Raw genomic sequence first — 13,208 nt, 5'->3', positions numbered from 1 at the left:
GGGAAGAAGGTGGGTCGGGGAGGGCGGCGCAGGCGGGGGAAGGTGGATCAGGGAAGGGTGGCGCCGGCAAGGGAAGAAGTTGGATGAGGGAGGGCGACGCCGTTGGGGGAAGGAGGTGCATCTGGGGAGGGCAGCGCCGACGGGGGAAGAAGGTGGATAGAGGGAGAGCAGCGCTGGCGGGGCAGAAAGTGGATCGAGAGGAGGGGAATCATGGCAGATGGGAGGTGGGGTGCGCCGGAGAGGAGGCAAGTGGCGTTGGTGGGAACTGGGAAGGAATCGTGGGTGTGGGGGGCAAGTGGTGGTGTTATCAGAATAAGCCGGAAGTGTTATTAGAATAAGACTCTAGAGGGTGTTAGTTTTAGAGAAAAGGCACTGGCCGAGCCCGAGAAGAGCTCGAATTTAGTCTGGCTTTGAATTAACAAAGCCAACAACCGACAACTGGCTAGGATTACACTGAAGCAACAACACAAAGGAAGAAAGCGAAAAAAGGGGATACAAGGTGCTAAGTAGAACAACTCCAAGGCAACAACCAGAGCGGGCAAGAACACACCATGTCGTTGCCTATGACCGCCGCTACACCTACACCAGCTACACGGGAGGAGGGCACCACAGTGCGAGTATTGTGATCGCTGACCGCCATCGAAGGGCCAAACATGGGCAACAAAGATTTGTATCTGCCGCCGCAAAGGGCCACTACCCTTTCACCCAGCCTCGATGGGTGCCACACCGGCAACCAGCAGAGTGGTTTCCCAAGAACCCAAATCAAGGTGTCCGAGCTACCCAAGGGGAGACAGCGGGAGCAGACCCACACGCAATGGGGGCCCTGCCACCCAAGCATCGACGCCGACAGCGGCAACACAGAACGTCGGATGAGAGATGTCGAACGAAGGCGCCGAACCACGGAGAAGGCCGAAAATGGCAGCAAGCTACCAAAGATGAAGCCCGACAAACAGACGCCGTCATCGAACCACCGCCAACTCCACCAGTGGTCGATCAGCCCCCAAACCACGCCTTTAGGAAGGATCACGCCACCATGGTGCTGTCATGCATGGAACAGGGGGTCTGAGGCTTTCACCTGAGCTCTTGGGAGGGATGGGAGGAAGGGGATCCTCGCCGAAGCCTTCAACAACGGGAGTGGTCGTCGTGGCAGCTAAAGGATTCCCCCGGATCCACCTCCAACCACCAAATCCGTAGAGCTACCACCCGAGGGCGGCGGCCGTAGCCACTAGGGGCCGGATCCGAAGCAGATCAGGGTCCAGGACGAGCTCCTCCATGGCAATCCAGCAACCAGCGGGGGGCCGCCGCAGCAGCCGACGCCATCGCCTCCACGCCGCCCACATGGCCGGGGAAGTGGTTCACCTACACACGTCGGCGCCACGCGCCGCATGCATCACCTAGGGACGCTGCCCTTGAAGCCAAGGCACTCCATCTGTAGTGGAGCTGCTCGAATCCCCGCCGCCACCTTCACCGGAGCCACGTGGCCATGCCGGTGAGCACCTCTGGCGGCGGCGGAGAAGGAAAAGACGAAGGCGGGACGAGGAAGAGAGGCTAGGGTTCGCCCCCGAGTCGCCTCAGAGGAGGCGGCGCGGAGGGGGGGGGGGCATCACTCGAATTCCTTTCAGCGTACAAGACTCATCTATTGTATATCTAGTTACCATAAAATATTCATAGGGAGACCAATCTTAAGTGGACATAAATTTCAAATGGAAGGAGCGTGACAATATGTAGTAGGAGTAGCATATATTGTCAGTTGAGTGATATTTGAACCAAATTTGTTAGCATGATGGGTTACCTTTTCAATCATAGTTTCTGTCTCATTCAGTCTTTGGATAATATCCACTATACTTGGCCTGTTGTGTCTATCAGTCTCCATGGAGCTCAGTCCTATCTCAGTGCATATGCTCACTTGCTCATAATATGCTTCTAATATTCTCGAAGAAGTACAAGTAGCTTCCAACCTCTCCCTCCAGTTTTTGCGTACCTATGTGATTGAACTGTAAAGTTAGAATGGTACTATGTTCAAATGTTAAGCAGATCAAAATATTTGTCGAGTTATGAAATGAATAGAGGGCAATTTCTACTTCATCAATAAATTCTTGGCAAAGCATTTCGGCACTTCTGGTGTGGCCTTTGGGTCCTGCAATTACCTTTGTAATTACAACACCCAAGCTAAATACGTCTAACTTCTTCGAGACGACTTGTCCAAACAAGTATTCCGGCGGCATGTATCCACTGCGCATGGCAACATAAATATAATCAAGATCAAATGCTTACATTGTAAGTATATTTTAGTTTCAGTATAAAAATAATAATTCATACTTACAATGTTCCTGCAGGATTATACGTAACCCTAGTTTGTTCTTCACCAAAGAGCTTGGACAAACCAAAATCGGCAAGTTTTGGTATCATATTCTCATCTAGCAGTATGTTGTCGGGTTTTAGATCCAAATAATAAATTGGTTCTTTGCATCCTTCATGAAGGTATTTTAGGCCCTCACATGCTCCCTTGATAATTTTGTAACGTGTCTTCCAGTCAAGTCCATGAAGTTCTTCTGTAAATTTGAGCAAATAAAGAGGGTGTTATGTTATCTTCAGGTAGTGGAACCCGATCCATTTTGGATATAATGGAAAAGAAATAAAGAGGGTGTCGATGTACTGCAAATGTAGACAATCACTTTTTCACATGGTAAGTAGTGGCATTCTAAAAAATACACACGGTAAATAATGGCATAATAAAATTGTAGTAGCGTCATACCTGAAATATGTCTTTGAAGGCTCCCCATGTGCATATACTCAAAGTAGAGTGCTCTATATGTTGTTTCACCGAAAACCATTCTTCCTTGGAAATCTACATGTTGACGTTGTGTTTCGTAGCAGTAGCCAACTAATTGAACGATGTTCGGATGGTGGAGCCTCATAAGGTTGTGAAACTCATGTTGGAATTGCTCATCGTTAATCGCTGGCATGTTATTATGGAGCATCTTCACTGCAATCTCATCTCCATTGTCATGAACCCCCTACTCAAGATCGACTGTCAGCACTTTGTATAACAAAGAACAAAGAGAATAAAGATGTTGATTGATATGTCGTCCCATTTTACTACCACTAGAAGGTTTTTTAGGGATATAATACCAATAGAACTTTGTGTCTAGGTTAATTGTGCAATAACAGTAACCACTACAAAGAGAATAAAAACGATTGCACAAAATACAACCAAAACAACTCCCAGGCAGGCAGAAAGACACCCGTTGAGAACATGACACACTTGGCAAAAGAGAGGAACGAGAACACTGTTTCAGACACTTTGTGCTCGTACAATTGCAATCAGGTTACTGCGTTTGCAGTTACATGTTTAATGGTGGACATGCAACTAGCCCGACAGCCCCCTCCATGACCCTAGTTGCAGCCGTTTTGTGTTCCATACAACAGTTGAGTTACAACGTTTGCAGTTGTGTGTATTGGTGGACATGCAACTGACCTGACAACTCCACTTTTGGTCCCATTGCAGTTGTTTTGTGCACATGCAGTTGTAGACGGGTTATAATGCTTGCAGTTGCATGCCTAGTGGTGGACATGCAACTAGCCCCGACACCTCTCGCGCCAGTTGTAGTTGCTTTGTGTCCGTGCAGTTGCAGTCGGGTTACAACGCTTGCGGTGGACATGCAACTGGCCCAAACAACTCCTCTCCTGATCTGAATTGGAATCACTTTGTGGGCGTGCAATTGAAGTCACACTACAATTCCTCCCGTTGCATGTTTGGTGGTGGACATGTAAACGCCCCGTCCTGCCTCATTCTATTTCTTTCTAATGTCGACTAAATTATTGTGTTTACCGGATGATTCCTTAAATAACAACAAGAGGCAATTTTTATAGAAAAAATTAAACAATCAATTTTGCAATTTTTCAATCAACAATTCTTTTAGACTCACACACTTATGTCCCTATACAAATGGAAAAAAATAAAAAAAGGAAAACTGCCGCATTTCAACACGAGCAAAACAAAATAACAAAAAGATAAATAAAAGGCCCCTTGATGGCTGGCCCAAGCCTCCCTAATCCACGAGAGCGACTAGCTGATGGTTACCCTTTGGGGCGCAATCACATCGGTCGCTTTTTTGGCGCTTGGAGCATGCTCTGGGCGTGCCCTTAGATTTTTTTTCTGCATGCGTTCTTGGTTTTATTTGTGTTTTATTTTGATTTTGTGCTTTTTCGGTTTTTGAATGATATTCCCTAGGTTTTGAAGGATTTTTTTGGAAACAACGTTTTTTTGTGAGCACAACATGTGCTTCTGCGAGAAGCACAACCTATACTTTTACGAGAAACACAACTGTGCTTCTGAAAAAGGAAGAGCACAACTGTGCTTCCTCGAGAAGCATGACCTGACCTTTCACGAGTTGTGCTTCCCTGAGAAGGAAAAGGCACAACTGTGCTTCCCCGAAAAAGGAAAAATAAATAGTTGTGCTCCACGAGAAGCACAATTGGGCTTCTTGGAAATAGCACAACCATGCTTCCTAAAAAAGTGAGAAAGCATAACCGTGCTCCAAGGTTCTGTTTTTTTGTTTCTTTTTTCTCCTGTTTTTGCCTTTTTGTTTGTTTTTTTTGTTGGTTTTCATATTTTGTGTGGTTTTTTCATTTTATTTTTTGTTTCTGTTTTTTACGTGAAAAATAGTTCTTCGTAACTTATTAATATGGGATTTACTTTTGAAGATCTCGATGAGAGAAATTCGACGGTGAGAACGGTTCATGATTTGGATGCACACTTCAACAAATTAACCATTTTAAAAAATAATTTACAAAAAAGAAACTCCCAGATTGTGACAAGTGTTGCAGTGTGCCACTTGTCAGCATTAGGAAAGGTGGAAAGTAAGCATCCCTTAACTAGTGATTTTGCTCATCCACGACAAACAATAGCCAACTGGGCGTGTGATGTGCAGCGCAGCGACACGTAACACTCAACGTCCCCTGATAACTTACACGAAGATCGCTTTGATCCGACAACTGATGGCATGAATGAGACCAAATTAAATTTCAACTAGCTGAGTTTAGTAAATTTATATATACTAACGATTACATGGGTAAAGTTTAAAAAAATAACCCAAACAATAAGGGGCACACGTGTGGCACGAAGCAATATGGTCCAAACACCCTCATCACCATCCATCTTGTCACATCAAACAGATGACATCAGCGAAATCTTTTTGTTTTTCAGACTTAAAAGGTTTTACCTCTTAAATAAAAAACCGACTAAAAATTTGTTTTCATCATTAAATCCATCTCGACGAGATCTAAAACTAGATCTCATGTTGATATGTTTCAATGACTTTTTTTTGGGATCAAAAGTTGCCATGATGTTACACTGAAATTGCCATAGTGTTTATACTAAAGTTGCTATGATATGTTTCATCTTTTTTTTTCTCCTTGATTTGAAGCTACCATTGTATTTCAAGTACTTTTGCCGGCGAATTTTACTGCCCATGGAAATTTTTAACAATTAACCACGGAAAAATTTCATTATTAGATCATGGCAAATTTAGTTTATAGATCATGGAAGTTTAAGTATTTTGAGCATGGCAATTCTAATATTTCGACAATGAAAAATATTTTTTTGTACGACCATGGCAAAATTTAAGCAATTCACCATGGCAATCTTATTTTCTGGTTCATGACAAATTAAGTCATTGGCCATGCATTTTTAAACTAATTGACGATGAAATTCATTTTAATTATGAACCATGTCGAAATTATTTCATGGATCATGGCAAATTTTAGTAATTCTCCGTGGCAAGTTTAGCTTATTAATTTCCTTTTTGTAACATATCAAAATTTACATTAAAAGTAGAAGAAAAATAGTTAAAACATATCATGACAATTTCAATGTAAACACCATGATAATTTATGTGTAATAGACATGGTAATTTTTGTCCGTCAAAAAATATCGTCGAAACACATCGATATGTGATCTAGTTTGAAGTCCTTGTTGGGATAGATTTAATGATGAAAACGAGTTTTCAATCAGATTTTTCATTTAAGAGACAAAATATTTTAAAAAGTGAAAACCTAAAAAATTATTGTTGACATCATCAGTTTCATCACTTGTGCATGCATGCAATGACATGGCTGAATGTGTGGCCATGAGATCGTCTCACATGTGGTAGATATGGGCGTCCAATACTAAAAGATAGGGAAAGGGTCATAGATGCTCATACCTTGTAAACCTTTCCATATGCGCCCTGACCAAGTGCTCGTTCCTCAGAGAAATCATCTGTGATTTCTCGTGTTTTTTGGATCGTGAAACTTGTTGGCTCCGTACTTCCGTTGCTACCCGTGGTATACTACTGTTTCTGCTAGCAAAAAGCACATGTATACGCATGCAAATTAAGATCGGATCAGATATGTGTATTAAGCTGCATCAGATAAGCTGGAACGCGTGGCTATATTTAGATGAGCAAGACGCTAGCAACATCTCCAGCTGCATCGAAATGTGCGAACTAACCTGGGGCTTGAACTGGAGGGCTGAAGGTGTTCGCCCTTGGGTGCTCCATCGGGGCCGCCAGTAGACGATGCCATGTCAATGATCGCTAGTCCTCCACGGGAGGGGACGAGGGAGTGGTTAAGCTGAGACGATGTGATGCAGCTTAGCTTTGGCAAGATGTGGAATTGTGGATCACCCAGGCAATAAGCACAGCAATTAAGTACTACACGCTGGGGCAACGACGACCCAGTTGGCCAATTAGGTCCGGGTTGGTGTACGTCTTAGAGTTCATACCCGATCGACAAGGACTTCGAGGAAGGTGCCGGTAACCTGGTCAGTTCTTGAGTTTTTTTGTGAGACTCTGGGGTGCAGAGACCCCCCGGGTCTTCTTCTCTAGGATTAGACTAAGTGGCACGACTTGGACGCAGTGTCATATTTTTGTTGATCACTTGGACGCATTGTCTGGCCGCCTACAAATTAGTGAACACGCGTTCATGTGATAGTATATATCTTTCCAAAAATATTGGCGTGTGACGTTATACGATGATTGATTGCAAAGCGCATCAATCACGCGTGATCCCGAACAGACCAATAGTGTCCTTCCTTCGCCGAGGTTGCCTAGCTCTTTCCCTCCCCTCATTTGACCACACTATCAATGGCAATTTCCGTCGAAACCGTGCCAGCGGCCATGCCTATTGGCCAGTTCCGGCCGCCATGCCAAAGCTCGGTGCCGCCCCATTTGTGTAGCCCACGCCCTCCCCGTCTAGCATCACGGTTCATCTGTCCGTTCAGTTTGTGGAACCGGCTGAGCCGTTGATCTTTGGCTTTGAGCCGGATCATGCGCCCCCAGGACGCGGATGATGACGTAATCATCGAGTTGTGGGTAGTGGGAAGAAGAAAAATGCGTGGAGAAGGAAGCCTGTCAGCGAGCGGACAGGATCGCATGCTCCGAAGATGGGAACCAGATCCTCTAACATACACAAGGGATGTTAGAGGGATCCGGCTTGCTTGCTCTCATACGTGCTTCCACTTCATCCTACGGCTGTCTTTTTTCCATTTTTCTTTCTAATCTAATCACCCCTCCCCCTTGTTTTAACGGGTGGGCTCGGGCCTTATTTTGTTCCAATCAAATCAAGCCACGTACGTGGGAGCACGGATGGGCACACGCGTGGGGCTCAGGCAAGTCTCGTCCATGTTAGAGAAGCTACAGTTTCATAACTTTTCTTCTGTCAATTCATACAATTAAGGCTGAAATAACTTAAATTAATTTTTAAATTACAGATCTAGTATGTACATTCATAGTAATTACATACAAACAAGTTGATGGTGAGATAAAATTAATTTTGGATTTTTTATATCTACATTAATTACCAAAGCAAATAACCTGCTAATAGTTCCTAACATTCCTTCTTCACTTTACACTAGACGAGCACTGTAGCACCGCTGACTTCCCTTCTCTAAGTTAGAGGATCCGGCTCCCCGAAGATGGTGCATAGAGGTTGAAGCCCGCGTCACTGCTGAAGGGTCTATCAGTCCCAACCCCTAGATTCCAACATGGAGGCTACCGCACGCCTTGAAACCGGGATGACATTGTCCAATAAGACAATAAAAGTTGTGTTGGGCTGAAAAGCGAGTGATCTTTGCTCCTCACGCTCCCAGGCCACCGAACGCTAGGGTTCTCCACTAGTAGAAAAACGACCTTTAATACTGGTTCGTAAGGACCTTTAGTCCCGGTTCCGGAACCGGCAATAAAGGGTGGGGACTAAAGGTACCTCCCCTTTAGTCCCGGTTCAACACGAACCGGGGCCAAAGGCCCACCACATGGCACAAGCCCGCGCCGGGGGCTGGGAGACCTTTAGTACCGGTTGGTAACACCAACCGGTAGTAAAGGTTTTTAAAAAAAAATTATTTCCAAAATTTTGAATTATTTGATGATTTAATCTCTAATCACCCCTCATCATTCCAAATCGTCTAACTTCCCGGCTGATCACCCATCCTCTCACTACTCCAGCCTGAGCACACTTAACTTCCAAGTTCTATTCCCGCTAGTTTCCAAGTCTGCAATTGTTGTTTACCTGACAATAGTAAGTTGTCAATCCAATTAACTCTGAGGAGTTTAGCTTGAGCATGAAGTCACACGTTTCACCGTTTGAGTTTGAAGCTATTATTCTAAAAAATAATTATTATTTAGTAACACTAATATTTCTTAAATAAGTAGTTTGACCATAGTTTGACCATAGTTTGTCCAAAATTCAAAAAAACTAAAATAATTATTTAGTAATACTAATACTTCTTGAATAAGTAGTTTGACCATAGTTTGACAAGATTTAACAAAAAATCAGAAAAACTAAAATTTGAGGATATCTTTTTTGCCTTTAAGAATTTGAGGATTCTAAAGACTTGCAAACAGGCCTACGGATGCGGATTTTCGTGCTGATTTTTTTGATATATTATGCGTTCTTTCGACATCGTATGCAGAAGATATGGTCATTTTACTTTTTCCTAACACTTTTTTTGCAAAACATGTCGAAATTTATGTTTTTAAATTTCCCTAACTACTAGATGTAGTAACACTACATCTCGAAGGATTTTAATTTTTAAAGTTTTTATCATTTTTTCCATTTTTTTTAAAACAGAAAAGGCGATTTGGGGTGGATAGAGTTTGAAAATTGCCCTTTAGTTTCGGTTTGTGTCTCCAACCAGGACTAAAGGTTAGACCGCTTTTGTCCCGGTTTGTGACACAAATCGGCACTATAGGTTAGACCTTTAATCTTGGTTCGTGTCACAAACTGGGACTAAAGGGGCTCGTGGGGCCCCTGACGGTAGCCTGCCACCACCCCTTTAGTACCGGTTCATGCCACGAACCGGTACTAAAGGTTCAACACGAATCGGGACTAATGCATAGCCGTTCAAACCGAGACTAAGGGTACCATTAGGGCCGGTTCATTTACAAACCGGGACTAAAGAGCTAAACATTAGGTAGTTTATCTACTAGTGTTCACTGCCTCCCGCCGCGCAGCCGCTTGCCTGTTTCGTCTCATGTGGCCTTCGGGTCATGGAAGCGTGGTGGATCCTGGTTCTTACCGGTGAGAGGACTCCGTTTTTAGGTATTTTCTTGAGTTTTGGTAGGGTTCGTGTCCTGCTCAGAAAAGCGAGGCGGCGACGACTTCTTGGAGATGGGATAAAGCTCTCCCTGTCTAGCCCCGTCCTGGTGATGCTTCTAGCGCCATAGGAGGGCGCGCGGAGGTTTGTGTCCGGCGAGTCTCACGGGATTCAGTCAGCGTTTGTCTTCAGTGGATCCGTTTGGATTTGGTGTTCGTTCGTCTATGTTTGTGTGTCTACAGGTTGGATCCTTCTGATCTACGCTTCTCTTCATCGGTGGTGGTTACTGTTTTGGTGCGCTGGCTCTATGGGTACTTTGCACGACGATTTCCCGATGGTCTATTACAACAAGTTTTGCCCCGCTCCGGGGACGGAGGGGCGATGATGGAGACGCGCCTTCGGTTCGCTCCAGTGCTTGTAATCGTTGCTAGGTGGTCAATAACGGATCTGGATGTAATTTTTTCTTCTGGTGTTCTTTGCACTATGTTGACAGTTGATGAATAGATTAGAAGTGTTTCCGGATTATTTTTTCCTTGAGGCCAATGTAGAGAGCGTGTGCCTTCGTCTGGCGTCAGTGTCGCCCGCTTCCTCATCCTCACGGCCGTCCACTGTTGCCAATACAACCGACGGGGGCACACGGCGGATGGCGGCTGCTTTCGGCGGGCGGGCGTGGGAGAGGAGACCGGGCTCCTCGTCGTTTCTTTGGTGCAATGAAAAGAAAAAGGGTGTGTCTAGGCAGGTGAATATCTAGTGCTCCGGGAGCACCTGAGCTTAGGTGCTCCGGGAGCGCCCCAACCGTTCGATCTCAGATCCAACGTTTATGTCAGAGCTCGCGCCTTCTTTTTGCAAAATAGACCCCAAGGAGTCTGATAGCTACGTGTAGGTCATGTGCATCTTAATAGAAACAATTCCTTATTTAACACTATTTTAAATTTCGTTTCCTTATTTGACACTAGAAAACTTTGTCTTCCCTATCTAACAACGAGTCTAAATTTTATGTCCTTTATGATACTTTCGTCTATTTTGAGCGTAAATAACATTTGAAAAGACCCTCTTGCACCTCATATGATATGTGTGTGTGTGTGTGTCTGCGGGGCGCTAGCACACACACAACATCACTGCGGGGCAGTAGCGCACACACACAACAGCAGACACGCACGCAGCACACACGCGCACGTGCACACACACAGCAGCACACATGCACGCACACACAAACACTTAGCAGCACACATGCACACACACAAGCAGCATCACTAGCACACACGTGCGCGCAAGCACACACATGTGCGCAAGCATGCACGCACAAACATACCACATTTGGGGTAAAAGGATATTTTCAAGTGTTATTTAGACTCAGAATTGACGAAAATATCATAAAAGGCATAAATTTAGACTCGTGGTTAGATAGGAAAAAAAATTATTTATCAATGTCAAATAAGACATAAAATTTAAACACTGTGTTAAATAAGGAATTTTATCACCTTTATATCACCGTTGGATTTAGATCCAATGGCAGAGCTCGCACGGGAGCACCTGTCCTTAGGTGCTCCCAGAGCACAAGATATTTTCCGTGTCTAGGGATCAGACATGATGTGTTTAGAGATCATATGAATGTGACATAATTATTTCACATCTAAGTTAATGTCATCATCTGTTTGTGGCCTTCGAGGCTTGTTTTCTTTGTTTGTTGTTTTTGGTTTTTGTCCAGTCCAGCATGACCTTCTCCACTTTCTGGCCCTTGTTTTTTTTTTCCAGGCCTTGTGGCCGTTGCCATCACCTACAGCTATCTTGTAAATGTGCCAGCCCAGTGCGTAGTGCGGTGGAAGGCACAGTCTCCCCTGAATCAGCCGTTGAAGCATTGGACACACGTTGAATCCGGTGTAGTTGAACGCTCGTCTCAAATAAGAAACGTGCGTGCCCCCTTCCCCCGTGCGCGCCATGGGATCCAGTCCAAATTCCGTCACCTCGGCCTTCCACGGAGAGCGGCCGGTCGTCTTTGGCCTTGGCCTCTCGTCAGCGTCGGCGTCGGAGAGCTCGCCTGGGGGCGGGGCCCCTGCAGCTCGGCCGGAGGAGGGTCTTGTGGGCGGCCCGTCGCGGCGGATCTCGCCATGGCAGGAAGCACCTGCATCAAAGAGGACGCTCTGGAAGCGCCGCCTCGAGGAGCGGCCGTCGGTGGAGATTTCTGGGCGCCCTTCGCCCGGCCGCGAGGAGGTCTCGCCGGAGATGCGGGACAGATGCTTCAAGTGCCTAGAGAAGGGGCACTTTCTGAAGGACTACACGAACAAGGTGGTGTGCCTCTGATGTGGGTTGCCCGAACATGTCGCCGGTCAGTGCAAGAGGCCGCACAGCCCGTCGCAGGTGAAGGAGCTCAGGCGCGACGCCGCTGCCAAGGTGGCCAGAGGCGCTTCGGGCTCGCGTGTGCGGGCGCGCTCGGGTCCGTCAAGGCCGAGCCTGTCGGCGCCGCGCACGCTGCCGCCTTCTTCGTCGTCGCCTCCGGGCATCGCGGCGCTAGCGGATTGGCCCTGTCCGGCGGATCCTCGATTGGTGGTCGCACCTGATCTGGAGATGGCGCTAGCCGAACTCTGTATTGTCAGACGGTCGAGGGCTATGGTTGAGCTAGAGGGGCGACTCCAGAACGCCATGGTGGTGTACATCGCTGGAGACAGGTCGAAGCTCTCGCCGGAGTTGGTTCTGCAGGCGCTGCACGACAAGCGGGGCATCTCGCCGGATAGAGTGTCCGTTCACAGGTTCATGCCGGAGGACTTCCTGGTGGTGTTTGCGAGGCAGGAGGATCGAGTCAGTGTGGGTTTGCGGCCGGTACTGGAGTTCAGAGGGCTCAAGTTTGCATTCAGGAGGTGGATTCGACAGAACCAGACGGTGTTCGCGGCGCTCCGGACCAGGGTCAGCTTGGAGTTGGAAGGCATCCCCTCCCCCCAACGCCTGGGAGCTCGAGGTGGTCGAAAGTCTTCTGGGTGGTTCGTGCTTCATCGAGTCTATTGCATCGGAGACTTCGTCGCGGTCTGACCTGGCCTCATTCAAGCTGCTTGCTTGGACAGCGGATCCGGAGGTGATTCCTACTTGCAAATGGTTGGCGGTGCCGGAGCCGAAGGAGCATCGGGAGGTTTTCCAGCCAAAGACACTGCAATACAGGGTGCTGATTCATCTGGCGGCGATCACCACCTTCCCTGACGGGGAGGAGCCATTGTTTCTCACCGGCGCCTCCTCACGCAGTGGACAGAGCGGGCTTCCTGGTTCAGACATGGACATGGGTGGACGAGCCACCATGCGTCGGTGCGTTTGGCAGTCAGGGGTGAGAGACTTGCGCGGGGATAACTCACGCGGCTGTGCGGGAGCGGCAGTTGGCCGGACGTTCGCTGTAGTGGTAGCGGGTGGCCGGGAGTCGGCAGCCTGGCAGCTTCCTCCATTGGATCCGGTGCATCATGTGGGCAAGTCAGGTGGGCCAGTGGCCTCGGTTCAGGATAGGCTGGCAGCTCGGCTGTCCGCTTTTGACCGCCTGGGCGTGGCGACTGGCCGGGTCGTGGTGACCGCTCGAGATAGCGACAATTTTTTGATCGGGAGGGCGCCACCACCGCTGCCTCGCCACCGCGTGCCTCGGCTTGCGTCTCGCCGTGGG

At 47.1% G+C, this 13,208-nt stretch overlaps 1 protein-coding gene across 1 annotated transcript in view; it reads right to left on the bottom strand.

The window, feature by feature from the left end:
* LOC119323311 (G-type lectin S-receptor-like serine/threonine-protein kinase SD1-13) overlaps positions 1-6,638 on the bottom strand; it is a 12,620-nt gene extending 5,982 nt beyond the window's left edge. The window contains exons 1-6 of the mRNA XM_037596932.1: positions 6,494-6,638; positions 6,207-6,341; positions 2,756-3,017; positions 2,324-2,552; positions 2,148-2,232; positions 1,793-1,981 (exon numbers count right to left, since the gene is read on the bottom strand). Coding sequence (XP_037452829.1) covers positions 1,793-1,981; positions 2,148-2,232; positions 2,324-2,552; positions 2,756-2,981 — 729 coding nt within the window. The 5' untranslated portion in view covers positions 2,982-3,017; positions 6,207-6,341; positions 6,494-6,638. The remainder of the gene's footprint in view (positions 1-1,792; positions 1,982-2,147; positions 2,233-2,323; positions 2,553-2,755; positions 3,018-6,206; positions 6,342-6,493) is intronic.
* Between the last annotated feature and the right edge of the window lie 6,570 nt (positions 6,639-13,208).

The sequence above is a fragment of the Triticum dicoccoides genome, chromosome 1B (genome assembly GCF_002162155.2).
Source record: "Triticum dicoccoides isolate Atlit2015 ecotype Zavitan chromosome 1B, WEW_v2.0, whole genome shotgun sequence".
NCBI lineage: Eukaryota > Viridiplantae > Streptophyta > Magnoliopsida > Poales > Poaceae > Triticum > Triticum dicoccoides.
Note: the sequence above shows the minus strand (reverse complement) of the source record. Positions and strands in the feature narration are given on the sequence as shown.